A 26,057-nucleotide genomic window follows, 5' to 3' on the forward strand; every position below is an offset into this window, starting at 1 on the left:
GATGTGCCCATGGCACTGCCAGCTCTGCCCGGAGCTGCTCTGCAGCACAGACCATGTGCACACAGGATGCAAGGGAGAACTGGCAGCAGCTTTGGCACCTGCAAGGCAGGAGATGCTGGAAATGGGGTTAGGAGAAGAGAAAATGGAAGCTGAGCACCACAGGGCAACTCCTTTCTTTGATATCCCCAAGGGAAGTGTCAGACAGACGCTCAGTTACCACAGTGAGAGGAGTGCTCCCAAGATTTCTCTCCAAACTGTTTATCCCTAACTTGTCTGAAGGATGAAGCCTTCTGCAGCTCCTCACAGGCAATACCTCAACCCAGACCATTCATGTGGAATCCCTTGTCAAAAGCAGGGCGGGGAAGAGAAATACAGAAACGCTGCTCCACTCTGTATGAGCACCATCCCAGCCATGAGAATTTCAGCTTCTTTCCAAGCCAAGAATGGACTGAACACGTTCCTTCAGTGTTGTTTGACAGTCTGGCTCATTTTATCAAACCCAGTCAAGATGAATGAGACATGTGTTTACCCTTGGTGGGTGAGCAGACAAAAGCTGCATGTAATTGTCTTCTGGGTGCCTGCCACTCCGTGGGGATTTACAATCATTTTGAAAAAAAGAGATTTCCCCCTGTCACTGGAGGAGACAAGCTGGCACCTCAGCAGAAAACATACCACTTAAAATAGCTTTCTATGTGGCCCTGAAAACTATTTTTGGATGAGGAAAAATGTGGTGTAAAGGAAGACTGGAGTCATGTATGGTAACTGTCACTCAAAACTAAAGGCTCTGTAATTTCATGAAGATCAACAGATGTAGCATGTACAGGGGATATGGAACACTAAGATAATCTAGCTGCTCCCCAGCCTTTGTTACACATGGTAATATTCGAGAAGTCAAAAAGGCTTCCTCACACCAACCAACTCCATTTTTAGTTTCTTTCCTTTTCTCCAAATTGTTGGCAGGCAGGAGTGTCATTCCCATCCCACAATCAAGCCAACCACAGATTTGTATTATGATCTGTGGATTAGTTCTCCATCAAGTTGCCATGGCTTCCAGACTATGTTCAGGACAACGCAGGCTGCCTATGCCTTCCTCATTCTAGAGCAGATATTGTCCTTAGTGCTACTAGATAGCAGCTGAATAATAAAATCAAATTTATGTTTTGGTTGAGGATCCCAAATTTGTTCCTCAAGATCAAAAACATGGAGATACACAAAAGGGCCGATGGACAGGCTTTGGGTCCTTGCAGACTGGTGTCTCCATCTGGTTGGAAGTCATACGCAGCAGAAAAAATGCGGAGATCTATTTATATGTATGTAAGTGCAGGAGAAACCCAGGGAGGCCATGAGGGACAGGAAACCAGCGCAGGCCCTTTCTCCAGAAGCCAGATGTGCTCCGGGGCTGCGAGGCGAGCCCTGGAGCGAGGTGCGGCGAGGAGGCCCAGGAGAGGCGGGAAGGAGCACAACGCACCGGCGATGCCAGGCTGCGCCGAGCCGGGATTCGGGGATCCCTGCTGCTGGATCCCCCTAAAGCCAGTGCCCACCACCCCACATTCGCCTCAGCTCCTTATGGAAGGGCTGCGGAAACCTCGCTCCGAAAGGCAACTGCGCCAGCGGGGCCGGGATCAAGCCGGCCCGTGGCGGGGCACCCGGCTGTGCCCGAGGGCTGCGTGCCCCGCACTCCTAGGGCCAGCGTGACCGCCGCAGCCCCGCCGGGGGCCGCACGCACCGCGGGGCCCCGAGGGCGGTGGCGGCCCGACGCGCGGGCCGGGCGGGGCGGTGCGGGGCGCGGAGCGGAGCGGGCCCGGCGGAGCGGCCATTTCCCGCCGGCCCCGCCCCGCCCCGCGCTCCGCCCGCGCCCCGCCCCGCCCCGCCCCGCCCGGCGCCGCCGCCGAAGGTTTCCGAGCGGGGGTCGCGCTGCTCCGGCGGCGTTTCCGGAGATTGCCGAGGGGCTCCGGCCCCTCCCCAGCCGCCGCCGAGCCCGTGACCGAGGCGCTCCGGTGGGTCGGAGCCCGGCGCGCCCGCTGCTGCTCCGGTCGCGGCGCGGGGCTCGCCGCCCTCCTCCTTCTCCTCCCGCTGCTCCCAGTGTTCCCGCTCCTCCGGCAGCGCCGGGCGCCGCGGTGACAGAGCGGGGCGATCGGGGCGGGGGGCGGCCGGGGCTCCGGCGGCGCGGATGGCGGAGGGCGGCCAGCCCCCGCAGCAGCAGCAGCCACAGCCGCAGCTCCTGGCCGGCGGCGGCGCGGGGTCCGCCCGCGGCGTGAAGCGGGAGCCGGAGCTGGAGCAGCCCATGCCCGGCGGGGACGGCGCGGAGGGCGGCCACAGCAAGCGGCTGCGGACGGAGGCGGAGGCCGACGGCGGCGGCATGCAGGTAGCGGGCAGGGCCGGGCCGTCCCCGGTTCTCCCTCCCCGGGGCTCGGCCGGGCCGGGCCGCGTTTGGTCTGGGTTTGCGGGGTTGGGCGCGTTGCGCTCGGCCGCGCGGCCCTTTCCCCGCGGGCTGCCCGGGCCGAGCCCGGCGGCTCCCGGGGGCGCAGCCAGCACGTGGGGCGGCGGCGCGGGGCCCTGGCGGGTCCGGCGCCCCGGGCACCGCCGGCAGCCCGGGCAGGCCGCGGGGTCGGGGTCGGCTGCGGGGCACCGGCAGCGCTCCGGGCCCGGCGGGGTTTACCCGCGGCGCTTGGGGCTTGTACGGCACCAGGAGAAATCCCAGGTGCTGCTTGGGAAGGAGGAAAGCAGAGTGGTGGGGCGTCTTCTGGCTTGGTTTAGAGTCCCACATTTCTGTCGTCTCCTGCCATTGCGGTTTGGTCGTTCCCAAAACATGGCTTGTTTCAGGTGCGTTGGCCTTTGTGTTTGCGGGGTGATGCTGCCAAGGTGTTTGTGCCTCCCTTTGTCTGGGTGTTGTGGAGGGTTGTTATATTACGGCAGTCGCACTGGCCTTCTCTGCTTCTCGTGATGAGAATATCAGAGCTCTTTGGAAGCAGCGTGATTTATTCATCTGAGCTTGTTTCTCTTTTCACCTTTTCTGGGGTTGGTAAGCGCTGCTGGCTTTCCAAAGGGAGCATCCTATTCTTTCCATAGCGCTTCTCATCAAGATGCCAAATGCTGGCCAACACTTTTCCCTTTTTGTTTCCCAGGCTGTCCCCAGTTTTCATGCTCAAGAATTATTTATTTTTTAAGCAGCTTGCGGCAGGAAGGTTTTGTTTGTGGTTCTGACGTTCAGCCTTTCAGGGTGGTCTCTCCACCCCACAGCATCAGGTTTTCCCAAGTGTGGTGGTGTGGCCTGAGCGCTTGCTGGAGCCTCGTACCCAAGTGCTTGTGCTCTCCCAGGAGCCAGTGAAAATCGTGCAGTGCTCTTTTATCCCTTGAAGTTGTGTGTTCTCCCACACGTAGGTGTCAGGTATGACTCAGACAATGTGTACAGTTGCGAGGAGAAAGATGCTCAGCATCGGAGTGTTCATACGGCATGTCTTCCTACGAGTTATGAATGAGTGCACAAGGTGACATGAAATTCTTCCAGCTCTTCAGAGTTGAACTGAGGCTGAGATCCTGTGTAGTTACAGAAGATGCACCAGTTTACCCTGCGTATAGTGGTTTAACTGTCTGTTTTTGATATAAACCTGGGTAAATCAACTGAAAATTGCCCAGGAAGGGACTTGGGCTGGTTTAGCAAAAGTCTGGGGTTTTTTTTTGTATTTTTATTCTTGTTTTGGGTTTTTTGTTTGTTTGTTTGTTTTTTTTTTTAATTGCAACTTCGTACAATTACTCTACAGATAAAAGACTCCCCCCTATATTTACGTTGAAAAGTGTCTTGTCTGTTCAGTGAATAATGCATGATGGTAAGACTGCAGCATTCAACCATGGGGCTACAGCAGTGTGTGTGTGAAGCTGTGTGTGTAATGCTGGTGGTCATGATAGTAGGGATTGATTATGGAATTGATTAGCAGAAAGCTAGGGTTTATTTCTGTACCAAACAGCGGAGAAATTTGGTGAGGTGCAGCTAGTAGAGCCCAGTTTTTTAGTGTGTCTGTAGTCATTGTAGCTGTTCTTCAGATTAGGACACCCATATTGTACTTATTTGGCATTCTCAATTTAATCTTTCCTTATGTATGTATATGGAAAAAATTTGATTATTTTATTATAAAAGAGGAGAATAAACATATATATGTGTAAATACATACCACCATTTGAACTAGGTGATCTTTAAGGTCCTTTCTAACCAAACAATTATGTAATTATAAGTCCAGAAGTTTATTTTTACTTTTTTTTAGTTTTAAAAGGTGTAGTTTATATATTTGGAGAATCTCTCATGTTTGCAAGCAAGAAGTATCAAATTAGAAGCCAAACTTACCAATAACATCAGAGGTAGGAAAAATGTGTTCTTTAATGTTTGGGAAATTTGGTATCTTTTTCCTTAAAAGACAAAACACAAGATTGCCCTTCATGAGGATTTCTGTTCAGATAGTACCTTCTTTTGAAGTACCTTATTTTAGAATAACAGCTTCTTTTTAGTAAATCCTCTGTGTTTAACTGTATGTAATGCTTACAAGAGGAATAAAGAGCCTATTCTTTGATGTTTTTTTTTCCTCCCTCGCCTATGTACTAGAGGCTTTCTGAAAGCTGGAAATAAGACCTGCAGCCGTTGTACCTTGTTTTTCCTGGAGATCCTGTCAATTTTCTACTTCCTGTTCTAGAGCCATGGGTTGTTGCTGTGTAAACTTGGTGACCTTGTGTCTCTTGGCTGATAGCAAGGATTCACGGAATGCTATGCCCACCACCAGTTCTTCTTTGAAATAACCTGTACCTACCGATGGCTCAGGCTATAAACACAGTGTGTAATGCTAAAATAAATAATTCAGCTGTAGAATTACTAATGTAGCTGTAAAACTAGTAGATTTTTGGGGGGGTCTATTAACATGAAATATCAAAACTAGGCTATAGGAAGATAAGACAGTAGCTAGTTATTAAGACCTTGGTGCTGGGGGTGCCTGAAAGCTTTGAGTAGCCCTTAGATTTACTGGGCTTCTTGTTTTCTGCTGTCTCAGGCCAGCATGCTCAGACAGCTTATGCAGTTAGGGTTTCATTATCTAATCCATCTTTGATCAGGCTGGATAAATGGTGTTTGGCCAGTGCTGATCTTGTTAGGAGGGTGGTGTAAAGCTGCTTGAGTTGGGATTGGGACAAATCGGATCATGGCTGCTATCTGCTTCTGGGACATATTTCAGCTAATCGTGGCGTGGGAGGAAAAGGTCTACCAGGAACTGCTGGGTTTTAGCTCTCTCTGTTCCATAAATGGCAAAAGTCAAATGCTACCGGCCAGGAATGTCACCTGGAAGTATTTGGATAGGTTTGTAAGCTTTGGAAGTAAAGGGCCTCAAAGGTACTGCTGGTTTAACTGTATAAATACTAGCAAGGAACTACCTCGTGCTCTGTTTGCCGACTTGGGTGATTGAATCATTTGGATCAGCTTGCTGGTCTGGGTAAAAATAATGCCTAACACAGGGGAGAAGACAAAAAAAGAAAGTTATATTAGCCTAAGTCACTAGTGAAACTGCACTGAAATGCAGTTGTTGATGCAGCTGTATTTGCTTCTTGTCAGAAAATACTGACTGCTGCACAGATGGAAGAGAAAGTACCCTTGCAACAATCTCTCTCCTCCTCTGTTCCTTGTGTGATGAAAGATGAGAAGTGTTGTGGCTAGCTGGGAAGTGTCCCTTTCTCTTTCAAAACTGCAGACAAGGGTGTAATTCCAGGGTGCTGTTTTTGTCTTCCCCTTCCAGTTGCTATAGGTGTACCAGACAGTTTACACTGCTGAAAAAGTTACTAAAATATCTTCCCCTTGCTTTGCATGGGGTTGAATGAGTTAATCAACTCCTCTTTTAATCCCCAAGCTGAATTTTGATTTAACTTTTTTATGGGGTCTAGGCTGGTTAGTAAATTATAATCATACATGGGTGGAATACATGGGTGGAATTTCAAGGTGTGAACAGAGGTGATCCTTGTTCCTCTTTCATGCTCAGTATCCCTGAGCATTTGGGAGAATTGACTCTCCTTGCAACCGTGAGCATGGCCAGCTGGTCAGGACAGTTAATGCAGCTGCAGTCTTGCCCAGTCCACATAAACCTTTAGTGGCAGCAATGAGTGGTGACTTTGTGTTGTCATTCAGCCATGTCAGCACAGGGTTCATAAAGATGACTAGTGGTGTTGAGATCAGTCCCCTGTGACTGAAAGATGATGTAACAGATGAGAAGTCTTTGCTGCACAAGAAAGTCTGCGGTTTCTCATCCTACCGTGAGCCAGGAGATGGTCTGTGACACCCTCTACCAGCCTGACTTCTTTCCAGCACAATGACTGGAAACCTTGAGCTGCAGGATGCCACAGAAAGGGGAGAGTGGGGACATGACTGGTGCTTCATGACAACCGGTGTCCTTGTTCAAGCTGTGGCCTGTTTGTGGTGCTCCAGAGGATGGCAAGAAATCAGTCTGCTGATAATTTCTAGATAGGTTTGTGTTTACGAGTAAGAGGGCTGACTGGGATTGTAATTGAGATGGGGGCAGTGAGTAACAGCTTTTGTGCTGTGAGGGACCCTTTGGAAGTCTGTATTTTTAAATCTTACAGAAGAGAACATCTAGTTCCAGTAAATTGTGGAAAAGCTGTGTAATCAGGTTAGCTTTTTCCTCTCTCTTATTTTTCATGGCATGGCTGTCTTTGTAAAGAGATGCAGAACAGTGCAGGGAATACAAGCTATTATAGTACAAGAAATGAAGTTCCAATCTTTCGACCCCTGCCTTGGATCCAGGATGAGGTTTCCTGGGATGCTGTTTTGACAGAGTATTGCTGATGTGATGAGATGTCATGGATCACCTCTAAGTTTGTTGTTGTTTCTCTGTTTGCTTTTGCCCTTTGTTTTTTTAAATATTTGAATGTTATGAGTTAGACTTTACACAGTCTGGGAACACTTAGAAAATCTCCAGTTCAAAGAAAACCTTTGGCAAACAGACTGAAAGTTAGGATTTTAGAGTTGTTAAGAGTGCTTTAATGTTGGCTCTTTTCTTGCCATATTCAGGAAAATGGAAAGCCCAAGTGAAGTATTCTGCATGCTTTAGTACTCCTCCCGGCTCTCTCAGTATTTCTCTGTAGATTCCAGAGGTTTGTGTTCAAAGGTGATGGCCACATTTGTGAGGTTGGAAGCCAAACAGAGATCTGGCTTCACTGGAGATGGTTTCCTTCTGCATATGTGTACCAGCTGTAGACATAAGCTTTTTATTTTTGCTTTCAGAATTCCTGTTTAGAAACACGAGTGCTCTGGTGTTTTGCAGGAGGCCTGGTCTCTCCCTTGCATGTTGGAAAGGTTGCCCACCGAGCTGAGTTGGAGCAGCTCCCAGGCACATCCTGTGCAATCCCCTCTCTTGGCTGTTGCCCCCAGTGATGCAGCAGGCAGGTCCCCTGCCTTGCCCTTCTGCATTGGGGCTTGCACTTGTGTGTTCAAGGGTGTCTTGAAGATGTGCTGGTCACTGAAGGTTTAGCAGCTGTGCTCCTGTGCTGGCTTCGTGCTTTACTGTGACCGCCCTTTCAGCCTCTGCTGTGGGCAGGCTGGTGACAGCAGGAGTGCCAGAACACAGGAGATGCAAAGGAGGCAGCAGTAAAATAAAATAAAATACATCAACTGCTTCGTTTGCACTAGAGGTAGGGAAGCCAAACTGAAGTTGAGGTGGACCTGAATGGGATTCTGTGTGTGGTCTGTGGGCCCCCTGGAAACTGCTGCTGAAGGACATACCCCTGTTAGCTTGGAAAAATAAAGCCTGTTGTTAGCAGTGTTTGGTTGGCTCTGCCCCTCTGGAAAAGGTAGGAATCACATCAGTTGAAGATGTTTTAAAACATGTCACTCTATGTTGCTGACTTGCTTTGTGGCACTCAGAAAACCTTAGTTTTTGTATGAAGTGAAAGAGAAGGGCAGATGTTTTTGTTGTCTGGAAATCTCTTATTTAATTTGCCCATCTCTGATATTACTTGACCTTCTGTCTGTGTGTTTGCTGTTGAAATGCAGTGGCTGAGGGATCAGAGGAACATCCAGAAGAGAAGTGAGAGAAGCAATTAGAGGTAACGAGTTCCAGTTCATTGAAGCATTCTGTTGATCTACATTTTACAGTGGTATTGAGTGGACACCCGAGTGTAGCTGTCATGAGATAATCCCAATGTTTAGGGATTAGAGCTGCTTGACTGCATTTTGGGCCTTAACTCCCTTTGCTCTCCAATAAATTTAATTTTGCCAGCAATCTTGTGTAAATTCAGTTTGAAAGATGTGTATACATTTTCCCCAGCATGCTTCCCCCTCCCTCTGCTTCGCTTTCTTGCGTGCATCTCATTTTTTCCAGGTTGAGTTAGCGATATTTGTAGGAGCCAAGTCCAGCGATGGCAGGGACTGGATGACACAGTCCTCACCAGTCCTGGAGCATGCCACCATCCTGACCCTGCAGTGTTCTCTGTCAGGGCTCTGCCAAGCTGTCCTGTTGAGCTGTGTCTGGCTACCTCTCCTGTAGGAAAGCTTTGCTGAGAAATGCCACGTAGTTTTTTAGATTTCTAACCTGTGTTCTGGGTTCTGGAAGATTTCCATGGTGTTTGTGAACCATTCCAGTCTCTGTCATTTGGCTTGTCACACATACATACAGCATCTATCTAAACCACCCCCGTCATCTCTCTTGCTGGACCAAAGGAAATGGGACTCCAACTCCTAAGCAGAGATATGAGGTATTTAAGTGGCCACAAAGAAAGGAAGGTTGTATACAAAAGCCCCCTTGTTTACTGAGCAGCATCAGCTGAACTAGAGCTGGATCCAGCATCAGCTTGGGCAGAGCAGGAAACTTTGGCAGTTTCTGTCAGCTCACTTGGTGACACACTGGTGTTCAGTCAGCTATACCGTTGTGCCAGCCTCTAACCTTTGGAGTGTGGGCAGAGGGTACTTGTGGTTCACACTGATTAGAAAAGAGGTAATGAGATCTTCTGCTTGGATAGGACAGCGGGATTTAGGCTGGCATGTTTTTGAAGTGGCTGTGTGTTCCTGGGGCTGTTGCTTACGTTTGCCTTTGTCTAGGAGAGTTTGTGGTGTGGAAAGATTGGATGCTTGCTTCAAGGAGCATAGAACAGAAGCACTTGTTGCTTTTCTTGCATGACTTTATGGGGTTTCATCTGCTCATAATTGCCTCAGCAATAATGCAAGTATTAGCATAGAGATCAGGAAGAAGCTGCACCAGTTGAGGGGCAGAAAACCCTCATTGTGTCAGCACTTTTTCCCTCTGAGTGTGCATAGCAAAATTTCTTTTAATAGAGAGGCTAAAGAATCAACCTTATGTGGCTTTTCTGTGTGTCACAAATATCAAAATATGCTCCCTAGAGGCCTTTGAGGCCTTGGGATCTGGATCCGGCTCAGGTTTCTTGAAGGGACTGGAGCACTGTGCACTTCAAACTGAGGCTTTCTGCACAGCTTTCCCACTGCTATTTCTGTAGGAGCTTCTTGCAGACATTTGGAGTGGTTGTCACTGTTGAGGGTGATGCCCAGGAAGAAAATCCCACCAAGGCATCACTAAAAAGCCTTGATTTAGTGCTGTGTGGGCTGAAGGGAGGCTCTAGCTGGGATCCTGGTGCTATAAATTGCTGCTTGTGGTTGCTGTTCTCCTGCCCGGATAGGGGTGGGAAGGTCGCCTTTCCTCCAGCATGCTCACTGACCTCAGGCAGTGAGGTGGGGGGAAGGCCAGGCTCTGCCCAGCTGCAGGGCTGGGTTCCTTCTTCCTGGGTCTCTGGATCTGCAGGTGGAGTAGCCAAGCATGTCTCTCCAAGCAGCTCCTGTGAGAGATCGTGCTGCTGAGCCACCTCTCTCTGGCTCTTTGATTTTATTCTGTGCTGTGTCTTTGGTTCTTTTTTGTGGGAAGAAGAAATGAGGGGAAGTGTAAGCAATGGCTTCTTCATTACCCTTTGTACTCTGCTGTCCTGGAAAGCAGGTCCATCAGAGGGCTCTTTCCAACCCTTATTTCATGTTAAAAGCCCTGTGGAGCTTTGGAGCAAAGCTGGACCAGGATGGAGTAGGTCTCATAGGTGCTTCTCCTTGCCTAAAGGCACTAGTTCTTGAAGTTCAGCTTTGGAGTGACCTGGGGTTGTTCCTGGCATTTAAGACCCCTCTCTGAGTGGTGCTGCTTCTGCTCCTAGGAGTAGGACCAGCCACACAGCCTGGGGAGATCCAAAAAGGATAATTCAGGGAAGGAGGCCTAGGCTGTGATGTTGCTGCAGCAGGTGGAACCCTGGGGCATACCAAAGGGAGTGGGGGCTGGCAGCATGGTATAGGCAGATGTCCTGGGGCTGGTGGCATCTATGAGGGTGGGAGACAGGTGTTTATGTTACAGTGGCCTCAGGAATTATTTGAATCATGGGGGACACTGAGGCAATGAAGTGTATGCAACACTGCTGCTGATTTGCCGCAGCAGATCTGAATGTCTCTTGGACAGCCTGCTGGAGAATCCGTCTGGCTTCTGAACCACCTGCCCATTCTGTTATTTGTTTTGTCCAAGTGGAAGTTAAAGTGTGTGGAAATGCAGAATGCTCTCAGTATTCTAGCTCTAGGAAGAGGTGTGCAGCTCTGCAGGGGTGCTGGAGTTACTTTTGTCCTGGGTGGACTGGAGCTGCAGGTGCTGTCTCCTCCTTGCAGAGGACTGAGGAGACAGAGAATGTTGCCAGGGTGAGAACCTGTGCACAGCAGGCTGCAGCTGGGGAGGCTTTAATTCCTGGTGCATCTGCACTGAAGGGGATGGAACTCATAGCCAGTAACTGGCCAGCAGGAGAGTGTGACAAGAAGGCATCAAGTGAGGTCATAATTATGTGGTCATACCTTTTTTGTTTTTGGAGATGACTTCATCTCCGCAAGTGCAGCAAATGGATGGTGCTCGCTGAGGCACTATTAAATTTAATGTAACCAGTTAAAAAGGGTGTAATGTCAGGTTTTGGACTATCCAATATTTAATTTCTTCTCTTTCATCTCATGTATGACCCCAGACTGAATATACTGCACATAACCTAAACCTTGTACTGAACACAGACCTATTAATTTTTAATGGTCTCTTCTACAGTACTCACCACTGTAGTGTGGGTGCTTCACAGGTACTAATGATTTTATTTTTTAGTTTCCTGAGAGTAGAAAAAGTATACTGTGTCTTACTGTGAAAGCAGGGGATTGAAGTACCTGGTAGTAAGACCAGTTTCGGCAAAAAAAGGATCGACATTTACAATCTAATTTATTTTTATTTGTATTTTTGATTGTAGCTGGGGTTTTTTTATTGAGATCAGATGTTTTAATCCTTGATCTACAGCTCTCTACAACTTCCACTAATACATATATATATCTGATGCCTCCTGCTTCCGTAGGCTAATCCTTAAGGGTGTCATGTTGGGGAAATGTACGGTGATGTTGTCTTAAAACCCAGCGGAATAGCTTGAATTAAGGAGATTGGTCAACATCATAGTGAAATTTTATTTGGACGGTAAGGTTTGAAATCTAACTAACTTCTAAAGTAGAATGGATGCTGCTTGTCTTAAACTACGAAACCACCTAACTTTTGGTTTCTACAGCTGTTTATACTGCTCAGAACACAGTACTTCTTAGGCTTGAGTGAAGCAGGAATTAGGAAAAAGTAGCACATAATCCTGATTTATTGTAACATCCCTGCACATGAGGAAACACTGGAAGTTGCATGGATAGTTGCTATTTTTTAATCTGCAGCCCTTGACTTTTGTGGTTGCTATTTTAGGAGAGAATGTAGCTACACTGCCTTTTGAGTTAAAAAGCATGTTTTGGTCTGCACAGAAGCAAAGAGCTGCTGTGTGGACAGCAAAGGCAGGAACTGGCTTCTGACCCGTCCCTGTGCTGGCTCCCAATGGGTGCTGGCAGCTCTCCCCCTTTCCTTGGAACACAGGTCTCAGTGTGGTTGCTTGTGGGGTCAGCGAGGACGACAGAGGCATGTTTGCTGAGGAGACTTTGTGACACGTTAGGGCTACAAAGGAATCCTGCCACTTGGGATACAGGTGTCTCAGGTGAAAAACACCTGGTTGATCATGGACTTGCATCTCCTTTTTGTTTGCTGCATAATGAGTCCTTAATGCATCCCATCACTGCCTGCTTTTTATTGCTTCTTCATGGGTGTTCAGTTCTCCTTAGCTGAGTAAAGGGGGGGCCAGAATTGCATTATAGGGCTGGGGTTTTGTCATCTTCAGAGAGCCCCAGACAACAAACCTAGTTTTGGGTGGATGCCTGATCTTACTGCTAGGATTGTCAGACTACAACACTGGAAGTAGTACAAAGCTGTGGGGGAGGAATAAACACCCCATCCCACAGCTTTTTGGAAAGAGGATATAAAGACTGACCTGGAAATGCCTTCTTTGTGCCTCTGCATATTTTATGGGATTTCCCATTGCCTTGAAATGAGGGGAGAAAATGAAGCTGATGTCCTCTCCAAAGCTCATGTGAATCCAGTGGAGACCTGGCATCTGCTAGTGTCACCAGCTGGATCTAGCAGGTTTTTCCCAATCTGACCTTTATACCTAACCACTTCTTGGAAAAGTCTGATTTCCTGGGCTGGTTAGATTTCCCTAAGAGTGGTGGTCTGCGTGCCAAGTGCCTCTTGTGAGAGCTGAGCTGAGGTGTCACAGTCACAGACAGAGGAGACAAGGCCATCGTTGTGGATGGTGGGATGGACTCAGGAGGAGGTGATAGTGGCATTTGAGAACAGTGCTGTCTGTGTGGTGGTTAGATGTCAACCATGGGCCAGAGAACACTTCAGAGGAGAGGAGGAGAATGTAAAAGGAAATGGACCAACTGTGGATTTTGATTGTCAGATAGAGAGGGTTACAGTGGAACTTCACTCTGTAGTGTTTCCATCTGTTGTGGTTTAATCTTAGCTGGCAGCTAAGCCCCATACAGCTGCTCACTCCTTCCCGCTGGGAGCAGGGAGAGAATCAGAAGATTAAAAGTAAAAAACTTGTGGGTTGAGATCAGGGCAGTTTAACAGGTAAAGCAAAAGCCATGCATGCAAGCAAAGGAAAGCAAGGAATTCAGTCACCACTTCTCATGGGCAGGCAGGTGTTCAACCTATCCCCAGGAAAAGCGGGGCTCCGTCATTTGTAATGGTGATTTTGGAAGACAGACTTCACTCTGAATGTCCCCCCTTTCTCTTTCTTCCTTCAGGTTTATATGTTGAGCATGATGCCATGTGGTGTGGAATATCCCTTAGATCTGTTGGGGTCAGCTGTCTGGCTGTGTCCCCTCCCAACTTCTTGTGCACCCCCAGCCTCCTCCTCACTGCTGGGGTGAAGCAGAAAAGGCTTTGACTCAGTGTAAGCATTGCTCAGCAGTAACTAAAACATCCCTGAATTATCAGCACTGTTTCCAGCACAAATGCAAAACACAGCCCCATAACAGCTACTGTGAAGTAAATTAACCCTATGAAAGCCAAAACCAGCATACAATTTGTCCATCCCTTCTCTCCTTGCCCACTTGTGACCTGTCAATGCTGTTGTGATGGATCTGGATGTGGTGAATGAGGCTAAGACTGATATTTGAGTATGTATTGTCTGACCACCTGATACTTGTCTCTATACATATATATGTCTCTGTGTGGCTTTGCCAGGAAGTTGAAATTATGTTCCGAGTTAGGTCTGGTTTTTGTGTTTGTCTCTGTCCCATAATTAGATCCTTGCAGGAAAGGCTTGCTGCATTTCACCATCTTGCCTGATCTCTTCTGGCTTTCAACAGGAATATCATATAGTCAGTGCCAAATGCTACAGTTTCAGAAAAATAAGTTTTATCTGTTGATAAATCACAAATTAGCGCTACTAAGAATTCTTCCTGCTTCATGTTTTGTCTCGAAACTTCTCTGTCTATAGATCTGATAACATATCTGAGTGTATTTCTCTCTTTCAGCCAGACCAATGTATAAGTTCTCCTGGGGATGGTAGTTTCCCGTGGGGAAAGTGTTGACTTGAGTAGATGGAGGTGCTGTGAGACTTCTTGTGTTTTCCTCCTGTTATTTACTATTAAAGGGTTAAGTAAGAATTCTTTCTTTGCTGGTCAGTGGGTTGATGTTTTCATCTTGGGTGGTATCAGGTATTTGTGACTGCTTTGCATGCCAGGAGTAGCATGAGTTGGGTTTGCTTCAACCACGACCCCTTTAAGGACTAGGAATTCTTTGATGAGTGATTACACTTAACTCTGGACTCTTAGTTGATGGATGTGATGGAGCATGTCCATGTTCCTTGGTAAGGTTTCCTTAAATAGGCATGACCTTTCTAGTGAAAACAGGAGGATAGTTTTTGCTTTTTTTTTTTCCCCCCAGCATGGTATTTATTTCATTTTTGGACCTCATGATTACTGCAGACATTTACCATAGGAGTAGCTCATAGGCTTGGTATCTTCATGGGGCAGAGTTTGGCAGCTCCATTGGAGTTTTGATAGGGGTGTTGGCTTGCTTTGCAGTGTGGTGTTTGATACAGCATTTGTTTCATCCTTTCTGTAGCAGCCACTGTTTTGACCTTTGGTGACCTGGTTCTCCTTTGTTATTCTTTCTGGCATCCAAAACTCTGAGGCATCTCTATATGCAGAGAAGGACTAGTCAGTCTGCATGTTTTAATATGTAGATGGGGCGTGAGTAGTGATTCAGTAGATCTGGATCATCCTATGTTCTTGTTTCTGTTGGGTTTCAGTAAATGTGTGGAATCTGCAGGCAAATTGGAGAGAACTGGTCCTGTTGCCTCAGAATGAGAAACCCTCTGGCTGTAACTTAAATGTGATGCCTGTTTGCCTGAAGTTGTTCCTGTCCCTGACCATCCTTGGGAAGTGTAGCAGGAGATGGATGTGTTTGACTCCCCTGTGCACTGAAGCCTTCCAAGATGCCTGGTGTCAGCTAGTCGCTATTGCTGACAAGGTGTTAGCAAGCTCTTTTATGAGGTTTGTGCTTAAATAAACATAAAATCTCTGTGCTTGGGCTCTCATGTCTATTGTAAGGTATTCTGTGACGTTGATTCTCTTGGATTTGGTGCTTGATAAAGAGATGGTGCATATAGTCTGAAAAAGGTGCACTACAGTGGACAAACTGACCAGACCTGCTGGCACAGTAATATCAAGTGCTTTGTTTGGCTTATGTAGTTTACCTAATCCTCAGGTAAATACAAATTTTATGTGTGTTTTCCTAAGCAATTTCTTATACTGCATTGTTGGAATGTTGGGGGACACAAGACAGATGATGGACTTTGGACCTGCTTAACATAAGAGATTTGATAACAGGATGCTTCGGTAAAAGCAAACGGACCTTTGGAAATTAGACCTAGATTGTAAGAAGACTAAATCAGACAGGTTTACCAGAAAAAGAAAAAAAAAAAATTCTGCAAGCAAGAGATGTTGTTATATGCGTAAGTTTGTGTATGTGATTTTAACCTAATCATTGTAGTACACGTTACTAGTCTCCCTGAAATAGTATATAAACGTTTGTATCCCACATTAAAATCAGATTCTGATCACCGAGTCAGTCTCCCTGTCTCTCTCCATCACCGACATTGAGTCACCAGTTTCCTGATGCCTGAAATGTTGGAAGCTTGCAGTTAAAAATTCTAAGATCTGTAGATCTGTCTGCTTGGTTCTGGGATTGGCAATTTTTACTTTTGTTTTTAGGACAGGATTTTAAAGACGATCCCTAAATCTCTGGATCTCTTGGGCAGGAGTAAACATGTGGCATTGTTCTTCTTCCATGGGTGAATTCCTACCATTGTAAGGCTTTCTCTACCTCTGATTTTTGAGAATGAATACAGTGGACATTAAGTAGGGACGAGCTTCTTAGTAGGTCACTTCCCAACTTTACTTTGCAGGTAAATATTTTTGTGTTTTGTATGGATTTTCCTGGGGGGCAGAATCTGTTGGATGGTTAGCTTTGCTCTCTGAACAATGTGCTTATACACAGATGGTTATTGCATAGTGCTCGTGGAGGGAACTATCTTCATGAAGTTGCTTGAAAAAAATTACTGTTGTATTTGTTGTTCAGGCTGCATTTGAACAGGTGCACTGTGAAAACAAGATTGCAGTGGGAAGGGAGCATGGGATGTGGTTATCAGTCATCTCCCAAAGGCTGCTCTGTCCCAGTGGAGCCAGGGCAGGTAGTCCTGCCCTTTCCTGGTGACTCAAGGGGTACCGTCATGTCTGTTAATTTAGCCCTGGATTGGAGTTGCTGGAAATGTGGTCAAATGCTAATTCAGCATGTTGTGTGTGAAGCTAATTGGCAGGGTAGAAGAAGCAGTGTTGCCTATAGGAAACTTTCTTGTTACCTGCAAGAGCTTAAACAGTAAAATTGTAAAATATCCAGTTTGAAAATTTCTTCTTCCTTGCATGGTTAGCATTGATAACCAAAAGCAAATTTTTCAGTTCTGTGTTTTGAGCCCTTTGATAGTGTTGTTATGGCTTGTGCTTCTGTTTACAGATTTCCCATGTAGCCGAATTAAATTAACAAGACCAGTCAATTCATTGCTGCTGTATTTAAACCCCTGGGCAGCAATGAGTCTGGCAAGGATGGAGCATCATTTTAATGTGCTGCTTGGAAAGGAAGGATGTACAGTGAAATGAAGTAGTGTTACTGCTTGGGGGAGGGGTTCACAGTCATGGCTCAGGTGGCAGATGAAGAGAACTGTAGGTTCCCAGAAGTCTTTTTTTGTCCACTGCTTCCCATGTGGCTCAGTCACTAGGTAGCAGGAGGTTTTTTCTGTCTTGTATGGACTAGCCAAAGACTAGTGTATCCACAGAGTTTATTCAAGGCAGATAGCATTACAGGAATGAAAACAGAACTCTTGGTTCCTGTTCATTGATTTAATCCTTTGTTTTTAGCAGTTAAATATCCCTGTATTTTTTAGCCTAGCCTCAATTATCCTGCATTTAAGCCCCTCTTAAATCCTAATTGCATAGTATTTTTGTTAGGAAGAAAGGTGGTGTGAGGTGATGCACAGAGAAATGAAACAAGTCCCAGGTCACCTGCAGAGGAGCAGAAATCTCAGAGCACTGGGGTCAGTGGGCCATCTTTCTGTCTCCTTGTTGGAACTAGGTGGCCTCCTTTACTGCTGCCCCCTCCATCTAAAGGGTGGTCCTTGGAGGCTGTTTGGAACACATGGTGGGCAGCACACTGCTCTTGCCTTACTCTGCATCAGCTTGCTGTGTTAGCAGAAGGTAGTTTGCAGCGTTTTACAGCCTCTATCCCTGGCACCAAAATTCAAATTAATTACATATATGAATCTGCATGCAGTTGTTAGATGTTTAATATTTTCTTTAGGCTTGTGCAAAATACATTATATGGTGGAAAAGGTGCTACAGATTTACCTTTTTTTTTTGCCCTCTCCCATGAATTTGTGTAGCTTGTGAGACTGGAATTATACTATATGCTTAGCTTTGCAGGCAGTTTGGAATTCTGCTTCACCGTATCATGTTTGCTCCTCTTGTCTGTTTCCTCCAAGTTTTTAGGTGGAGTTTACAGACACTGGTGCAGTTTGTATAGCAGAAATTGTCCTTTTCTAGCAGCCTGTGAGTGGATGATGGACAGCTGATTAAGCGAAACCTTCATAAAGCTTTTGAAAAAACCCCAGTAGTATTAAATTTATGATTTGCAAATGTTATATCAGTACTACTGGGTTAGACAGCTTTAGACCACCTGGTATAGATTGGTCTGACAATACTCCTTTGCTCTGGGCCACCAGTCCTTGTGTTTGGGGGGTATTTACAGTAGGCACAGCCTCTGTGTAGTGACTCTCTGTGTTGGGGTGCATGGTGTAAAATCATACCTTGAGGCTAAGCTGGGGAGTAAATAGGTTCTGAAAGAAGTGATCCTTTCTCTCTGTGCTCCATTTGACTCAGAGCTTCTTTTTCTTGATCTCATAGAAAATAAGTAATGCCAAAGAGAATAATTTATCTCCAAATCCAGCTGCCTCCACCACGGTGGATGCGTTCCTCTGCTGTCCTTTTGAGAGGCAAGCTGATGTCCAGTGCTGGCTGTGTCCATCTCAGCAGGGCTGACAGCAGCAGTGTGTGGGGTGATGTGGCATGATGTACCCACAGTACAGCTGCATGTCACTTCTGTCACCTGGTGGTATCTGTAGCTCCTCAAAGAGAGCCTTTGCATTTAGTTTAGTACCACCATCACATCCACATTGCTTTAGAAGTGAGTGGGCATCCGCTCCTCCTGCAGAGGAGGGGGGAAAATGTTTGCTCATCCGTGGTTTCTCTGATCCAAGTGTGTTTTCAACTCTGCCTTTGTGTTTGATGGCAGGTCCTCCTTCCCCTTGGCGCGTGTCTGCAGCGTGCTCATGTGCCGGCACGCGTGTGCTGCCCTTGAAAACAGACCAAACTTATTAAAATCATTGCTGGTTGCCATGGCAGCTGTTGTCGCTGTGGGCTAATAGGAAAGGCAATTACTGCTGCATGCTGGGGAGTGTACGGGGAGGCTGTGGGCAGGGGGGTACAGGCGACTGCGTGCTGCTGAGTTCTGTGACTGATAGCTTGGATGTCACAGTGTGCAAGCAGCAGAGGAGAGAAAGGCAGGAGATACCCTGTAATGAGGTTTGGCCAGTATTCCACCTCCTGGGTAGGTTCATTGAGAGTTTCCCACCCTTCCTTTGATTGTCAGGGGTTTGAGTTTCACGTTTTCAGTTGGACACAGCACAGTGCTGCTCAGTGACTCTCAGCTGGCCCAGGAAGTGAAACAGAACTGGAAAACTTTATGTGTGTAGAAGATACTCATCTAGTCCCTTTCCTGCTGTTTCCTCTCTGTGAATATTCCTCTTCACCACTTACTTGGCTGTTTCCTGTAGGTTGAATGTCATGATATAAAATAGCTCCAATTTTCTTGGAGTGAGTAGGATCACTAAAGAAAAATGTTTCTTATAATGAATTTAAAGCTACAGAGAAATTGCATCCTTCATCCTTATTCTCTGAATTTCAGCAGCATGTGTCCAAGCAATGCCAGCACTGTTTGTGCCAAGTGCAAACATGAAAAGAACTGGAATTGTTTTATAGTGCAGAGCTTGTAGAAAATCAGTAAATTCCATGAAAGATTTGAGTTGGGGAAGTAGGTGAGTGCTGTAAATCTTGGGGATATCGAAAACTGCTTTGGCAGTGTTTGACAGAGCACTGCACTCCCAAATTGAAACCCTCTGTCCCCTCCAATTTGTTCTGCTTTCCCTTGTGCTAAGTAATGGCCTGAGACCTTGCTGCTCCTGGAAGGAGCTCTTCCAGGAGGCTCTCTCTGTACATTAAGAGGTACATCATAAAAGTTTCTTCTGGCTTACAGAATCCGTGATGGTGTCAATGAAGCTAAAACGATGACTGTCACCTCCTTCAATAGGGAGACAAGTCCCTGGAGGCATGGAGGAAACAAAGTGAGAAGAATAAAACAATCCTCTTGGAGCAGGAAAAATCAGGATCTTGTTTCGATTTCTCTCTCTCGGCTGATCTCCCAGCAGCTGTTTCCAGAGGCCCTCTGGATCGTGCCTGTTGGGGGATAGCGGTGCTGACTCACCCGGCGGGGATGGTTTCCGCAGCAGCGTGTGAGAGCCCGGCTTCCCAGGGAGCCATGGCACCAGGAAGGGGAAGGTTTCTGGTGCGTTTGATCCCTCAGCGAAGGTTGTGCTGTGTCTGTTTAATTAGAGACTGCTGCTTTCTTTACTGGTGTGCTAAATATAAATGGAGGAGCTGGTCTAATATACTTGAAGTTGCAAATGTCAGGAGTCAATAGCTTTATTTTCCTCTTGCCAAATCTGATTTGGTTTTAAGTACTGCCACTAAATCTAATGATGCAGTAATTCCTGTTTGTTAAAAGGAGTGAGGGATTTAGGCTGAGACAGACTTCATGCTCTTCTTCCATCTCTCTCTCATCTCACCTCTGTTTTACAGAGGAAGAGCTACTGGTTTGCAGGTGCTTGTACAGTAAGATCTGAAGGTCAAAAGGCTCAGTCTAAATACACTTTGTACTGAGTTTGTTTTCAGGTAATACACTGTTCTTAAGGTTTTCTCTCTGCAGTTTTTGGTGCAGATTTGTACATTCCAAGCATTACCTTTGTGACAGCAGAGTGCCAAAAAATTATAAAAATATAAAAAATGCAGTAAAGATAAAGAATCTGCTTCCAGAGCCCAGGCTTCATGTTCTGTCTGGTATTCTTTGTTTGTTGAACTACAGTCTCAGTCCTGGCAGGCCCCAGGGAGGTCTGTAATGGGACAGACATCTGTGCCTTGCCCTGTTGGTCTGCTGTGCAGGAAAAGGAGTAAGTATCAAATGAGATATTTTTTCCCCCCTCTGGGCTCCTGCTGAGCACAGTGCACCCAATCTACCTCCATCTGCTTAGCTTTGTACAGTGCCATTGTGGACACTGTTTGCTTGTGTATGTCTGTGAGCTGTAGCGCGATGCCTGGGAAGTGCAGCTCGCTGGGAAGTGCAGCTGGTACTGCCGGCCGCTGTGTGAAATATATGATCCTGAATTGGTTGGAAAGTCAAGTCCTTGAGAGAGGAAACAATGGGGAGAACTCCTCATGGTGAAGACTAATTCAGTGCTGCTAGCAGCAGTGAGGCTCCCATCTTGCCTCGCTGTTGGTTCATGCCCTGGCTAATCTGGAATGCTTTTGTCCTGGCCAGCAGGATAATGTGGGCTACCTTGTCTTGGGGCAAAACTGGCTGCTGGGCTGGAGCGGGAGGGAGCATGCTCATTATGTGCTGGAGGCATTTTTGCCGTGTTGCAGCATGTGCTGGGAGATGCATGATTGAAAAATGAGAGCTAGAACTTTGGCCTGACCTGCCAGGTCTGTTCTGACCTCAAGACTCGAGGTCTGGCAGAAAGTTTCAGCATTAGATGTCTCTTGGTGGAATGGGGAAGAAAGAAATCTAGGGATACTTTTTGCCATTCTTGAAGTTTTCCCTAATGCTGGCAAGAAGAGATTGTGTTGAGTTGTAATAATTGTCTGTTCTCAGTCTGCATAGAGTAGATGAAAACTGTCCCTAGTGTTTCTGTGTGCTCCAGGTCATCATTAGACTTGGCCTGACATAGACTGATCAGCACAGAGGATTTTTTCCAAAAGCTGTTTCCTCTGCTGTAGGATGCAGTGTTGTAAGGCTATTGCTTTGAAGGTTAACCTTTTTCATATCCCCAACACTTGTCTATTGTCTTGCCTTATCCCTCTTTTCCCTCCCTGCAGCTTTTCCTATTTCTGATAGACCAGTCTAACACAAACATTTTCAGGGACAGAGCAGTGGCTGCAAGAGAATAGCCTTCAACCTCTTGTGCTTTACGCTTTGGTAGCAGGGCTGATGGAGGGAGAGCACATGACGCCGCCGGTGGCTTTTCCTTCCCGGCGGGACACAGGGAGCTGTGTGTGCGAGGGGAACAAGCCGTGCTGTGTAGTGTGTCGGCGCTCCGCTGCCGCTGGTGGCGAGGCAGGCCGGGCTGCTGCCAGCGTGGCAGAGCTCCGAGCCGGCGGCTCCGGGGCTCGCCCAGCCGGGTGCCCCTGGCTCGCCCAGCCGGGTGCCCCTGGCTCGCCCAGCCGGGTGCCCCTGGCTCGCCGCCTTCGGCCTGACCCCGGGCCGGGGCGCGGAGCGGCTCGGGGCGGTGCGAGCGGGCTTCATCTTTCCTCGGCATGGTGCGAGCGAGCGGAGCGCCTGAATTATTCACTCCTCCTCGGCCTGCTGGTGCTATTGAATTCCCGCGCCGAGGCACCCTGCCAGCACCCGCTGATGAATTCATGGCTGCCCCAGGGCACCCTGTGTGTTCGGGGCTGGAGGGGCGGGGGGCGGCTCGCCCTGGATCTGGGTAGCTGCGGCTCGCTGAGCCTGGCTTGCCCTGAAGCCCTTCCATCCGCAGCGTGGGCGGCGCCGGCCCCTTCGCTGCTCTAAGGGATGTTGGCAGGTCTGCGTGTGTTTTTATCTGTCTCTGCCTCGTAGCCGTGCTGAAGCCTGCCTGGGCTCCCCATCCTGATCTTCTTGTCCCAACTCTCCACGTGCGATATCTGGTATTGTGTCCTATCTGTATTTCATCTTGGTGGAGTGGATTTCTCTGCAAACCACATCCTGATGTTTCACACACCCTTTGAGGTTCTCCTTACTTCTGTATCCTGAGCTTTCGGGGGTGACTGTGCTAGGAAAAAATCATGTTTCACAGTTTCTGAGAGGAAATTTTTTTTAATTGTTCTGATAGAAACCATTTCCCTTTTGTCTATGATGTTACTCTTAGTAATCTGAATAATTATTTTTTTAAACAATTAAAAGATGTCTACTGTTCACATTATCACAACTCATAAAAGCTGTTGAAAACACATTTTATATTTTTGCAAGGAGGTTAACACTTCTCTTAAAAAGAACTTTGGGATGTATGTTTGGTACCATCTTCTTTGTGTTCATCCTCTGCTTTGTTCCTCTGTATTTTCTTTTTTAAGCAATTACAGCAGGTGGCTGGTCTTTGGGGAAGCTTCCTTTGACCCCAGTGCTCTCTGGTCCCAGTTGACAGGGGCGGATGGAGTTTCAGGTCCTCCTCCTGGCTTCACAGAGGAGTGTTTTTTCACCTCTAATTGGATCATGTAAATTGGCTCTTTCTTTGTCTGGTCCTCTTTGTCCAAAAATCTCCTTCTGGAAGGATTTTGACCAATAAATCAGCCTTGACAATAGATTGACTTTTCCTCTAGTAATTACACTGATATTTGAAAACGGGTGTAACTGATGAGTGAAATAGGTGTCATAATCAGAATTGTGTCCAATAATATTCCTCAAAAGCTGATTTCTGTAGTAGAGGCAATATGTAAGTGGTGGTGGAGTACGAAGTAACAAAGGGTTTTGGTTTTTTTTTTAAATCCTGCGCTGTTACAGCCCTCTGGGACTAGTATTTGATAAAGTGCTAAGGGTTCCCCAGGGTCTGACAGATGCTGGAGAAAACAGAACTCCCTTCCAGAGAGAAACCCAGTCCTTTCACGCCTGTGCAAATGCTGGATGCCGGAGTGGTGCACCTTTCTCCTGGGCCATGGAAAGCTTTTCTTGCTCAGTGCTGTCTTCTCAGCGGAAGGTGACTCTTTGGGAGTCACTGGCCGAAGTTTGCAGTGTGTGGTTATGTTGGGCAATGTGGGAGGAACAATGTGCTGTCCTTTTTCCCCCCACTTTGACGCTTATGCCTGGAGCAATGCAGTGTGCTGTTACCTCTGAAGTGGTGGCTACAGTATTGCTTGCTGTGGCTTCTCTGCAGCACAGAGCAGAGTAATTCAATGGAGAAAGAGGAGCAAAACAAGCCCCAGGAAAGCCTAAATCACAAACTGCATGAGCATTGGCTGGCTATTGAATCAAAAAGGCTAGAACCAAGGAAACAAAGGATAAAGTGATCTGCTTTGTCCTTTGTACAGGCAGGAATGGAGAAGAGGTGTACTATTCCCTGTCAATAAAGGAGAGGGAAATGTCTGCAGCAAGCTTCCTCCTATTGCTTTTAGAGTTGGATGGGTGGGAGACATGAAGTTGCAAAGGTGTGAAGCCTTCATGCAGCAACCTGGAGAAAGTCTAGGACTGCGCTTCCTGATTAGCACACAAGGCTTGCAAATGTGTTTTTGCTGTGGCAAAAGCATCCAGCCCCTCCAGAAGTAAATACAAAGGGTGGCAGAGTGCAACTCATAAATGGTGAGACCTGGAGGTAGTCAGTTGGGAAGCTGAGCCTGGTTGTAATATGTGGCTTCCAGGATGCAGGAGAGCTGGAATTGCCTGTCCTCAGTGTGGAACTCTATGCTTTTATGTTCTCTTTGTGGAGTAGAGATTATAAGTTTTGGAGTTTCTCATTCATAGCCATTTTGGCTTCAGTAATGGCAGCAGGAGAAACAGAAAACTTTTTATTTCTTCTTTCTTTTTTCTTCCCCAGGAGTTTTTTGACTGTTTCCTGAAGGGAGCAGATTTTGGTCTTTTTCTCTCATCTTCCTGATCTGATTGAAGAGCAGTGGGGGACAGAATTCAATCTGTGATTTGCATGTGTTCAATCCTTCTGTCCCAGATCTGTACAGTGTCCTTCTGTGTGGCTGATAACAGCTTTCTCATGCAGCACTTACATCTATGTGAAATTACACTGTCCTTCTTTTTTTTCCTCCTTTTTCTTTCTCTACTGCTTCTTCAAAGCTGCAACTAATCCTCCAGGCACCAGTGCTATCTTTCAACAGACTCTGACTGATGCAATGCTGACTTCTCATGGGATGGGATTTGGGAGGTGCATTTTTTCACCCAGGAGGATTACAAGCTTCATCTTGATACAAACATTTTTACACTACAGGTGGTAGTGTTGGTGCCTCAGGACTTTGATTTTGGCACTAGGAAGATACACTGCAAATTCAGGAATGCTCCTAGGCGTTCCTTTATGCATCCGTTTTAGAGCTACAAAATCTCCATTGGTGTTGGTAGTTGCCTAGAAAGTTTAGGCGTCTGTTATGTTTCAGTTTTGGTCAGGTTCATATATAACTATGCATAATATAGGTGTAAAAATACATGTTTTATATACACACAACCTTATCTTCTGTGGTCATCATTTAGGTGCTTTCCTGTAATACATTAAGCAATGTGACTGCTATATGAGATTTGTTTTGTTCTTTCCTCTCCCTGTGAGGAAAAGCAATATATGCTCTTTTAAGATTAGTTTTTGAAGATCTTTTTTTCACATTCTTATTGTGAAAGAAAAGGTGTGCATACTTTTAGTATGCCTACTATGAAGTCTTCTATATGCCTCATCCTACCATCAACATTTTCCCCAGAATGAATGTTCTGTAGTTGGTCTTGTCAAATCTGTGACATCTCTTTGTGGCAGTGGTAGATGGGCCTGTAGCTAAGAGCAGTGCTTTTGCAATGGGAAAACCCGGGGAAAAGGGTATTAGCATTTGTTTTTGTAGGTCTTCTACAATTACTGGTCTGAAAAATAGCTACTAAATGTAGATAGATTTAATTGATGAAAATGCCTTTTTCCTCCTGTATTCTCACAGCTCTGGACATAATTAATGGACCAAGCATGACAGCTTGGTTTTGAATACTCATTGCTACTATCCTTGGAGTGTCACTTTGCTCATGAAAAATCACTTAAGCAGCTCCAGTCTCTAGTAAAGCAGCAGCAGACTCCTGTTGCTCCTTGCTTCTGAGAAAGAAAGGAGCAAAGTATGAGCCAACATCACCTGTATCTCGTTAGGCCATAGACTGCTGGAGATGTTTTGGCATGAGGAAGGGAAGCCATGAAATGTGATGACATCATGACTTTCTTCTGCTGCTTCAAATGGTTGCTTGATGTTTCTGATGATCAGTTCTTCAAGGGAGTAAAAATTCTTAATCCTAAAGCATTGATTTAGATACTTGTGTAAAACGCTCTGAAATGCGTGGAGGTCAAGGACTGGTAGTTTCTAAGGAGGAAAGTTGTCAGCCAAGTTCACATTGCTGCAGCTGTTTTAAGCTGATGGGAAACTGCTTTCATTGAAAGAGAAGTCCTGCCTTCTCCCTGACTCCAGCCATGTGGTCATGCACCCTCTATGTACAGGTGTTAGGGATTACATGGCCTGTAGCGACCACCTTTGTTTGTGAATCTAATCCTTCTCCTTTTGGAGGGATTAGTTTCCAGGAGGATCAGCAAGCTGATCTGACTTGCAGTTTTCTTCTGTGATCCCTACTGTGCATGCAAGAGGTGAAGTAGGGATGCACCCTTGGGAACAAGAGAGGAAAAAATCAGAGTGATTTACTTTGTACTTTGTTGGTACAGTGATTTTTGAGGTTGGCTTAATCTGGCTCTAAACCCCATATTCTTAAAAGGTTTGTATCACTGTCTAGCTCAAGGGAGTTTGAGGTTTAATCCCTTTATACTTGGGCTGAGCAATGTGCAGAAGGAAGGAGCAAGTAGAACTGAGTTTGTAGGACTGCAACTGTCTAGAGCTTTGACTAAAAATGTTGGCTATATTTACAAAGGAAATAAAACAAAAAAACCCAAATGGTGCTTTGGCAGGGTTTTAAGATTTGACTGGCCCTCTCTGCTAT

The 26,057-nt window shown here is 46.5% G+C and overlaps 1 protein-coding gene and 2 long non-coding RNA genes across 10 annotated transcripts in view; 2 read left to right on the forward strand and 1 right to left on the reverse strand.

Moving 5' to 3' along the window:
• Positions 1–1,876: 1,876 nt before the first annotated feature.
• Positions 1,877–26,057, forward strand: part of RBFOX2 (RNA binding fox-1 homolog 2) — a 170,971-nt gene continuing 146,790 nt past the window's right edge. For 3 of the 8 annotated variants that reach the window (XR_010362439.1, XM_064420354.1, XM_064420356.1), the window contains exon 1: positions 1,879–2,365. Coding sequence is in view for 6 of the 8 variants with exons in the window: in XM_064420354.1 (XP_064276424.1) it covers positions 2,171–2,365 (195 nt within the window). In the remaining 2 variants the exon portion in view is untranslated. Of the gene's footprint in view, positions 2,366–26,057 lie in introns of all 8 variants that reach the window. The other 5 variants (XM_064420355.1, XM_064420359.1, XR_010362440.1 and 2 more) reach the window with 3 other exon arrangements.
• LOC135301362 (uncharacterized) lies at positions 8,788–10,777 on the reverse strand. Its single transcript, XR_010363116.1, has 3 exons — positions 10,637–10,777; positions 9,955–10,209; positions 8,788–9,828 (listed from the first exon to the last, which is right to left on the reverse strand). It is a non-coding gene; the product is annotated as an uncharacterized LOC135301362 (long non-coding RNA).
• Positions 18,623–19,461, forward strand: LOC135300668 (uncharacterized). Its single transcript, XR_010362441.1, has 3 exons — positions 18,623–18,857; positions 18,993–19,122; positions 19,341–19,461. It is a non-coding gene; the product is annotated as an uncharacterized LOC135300668 (long non-coding RNA).

The sequence above is a fragment of the Passer domesticus genome, chromosome 5 (genome assembly GCF_036417665.1).
Source record: "Passer domesticus isolate bPasDom1 chromosome 5, bPasDom1.hap1, whole genome shotgun sequence".
Classification (NCBI taxonomy): domain Eukaryota; kingdom Metazoa; phylum Chordata; class Aves; order Passeriformes; family Passeridae; genus Passer; species Passer domesticus.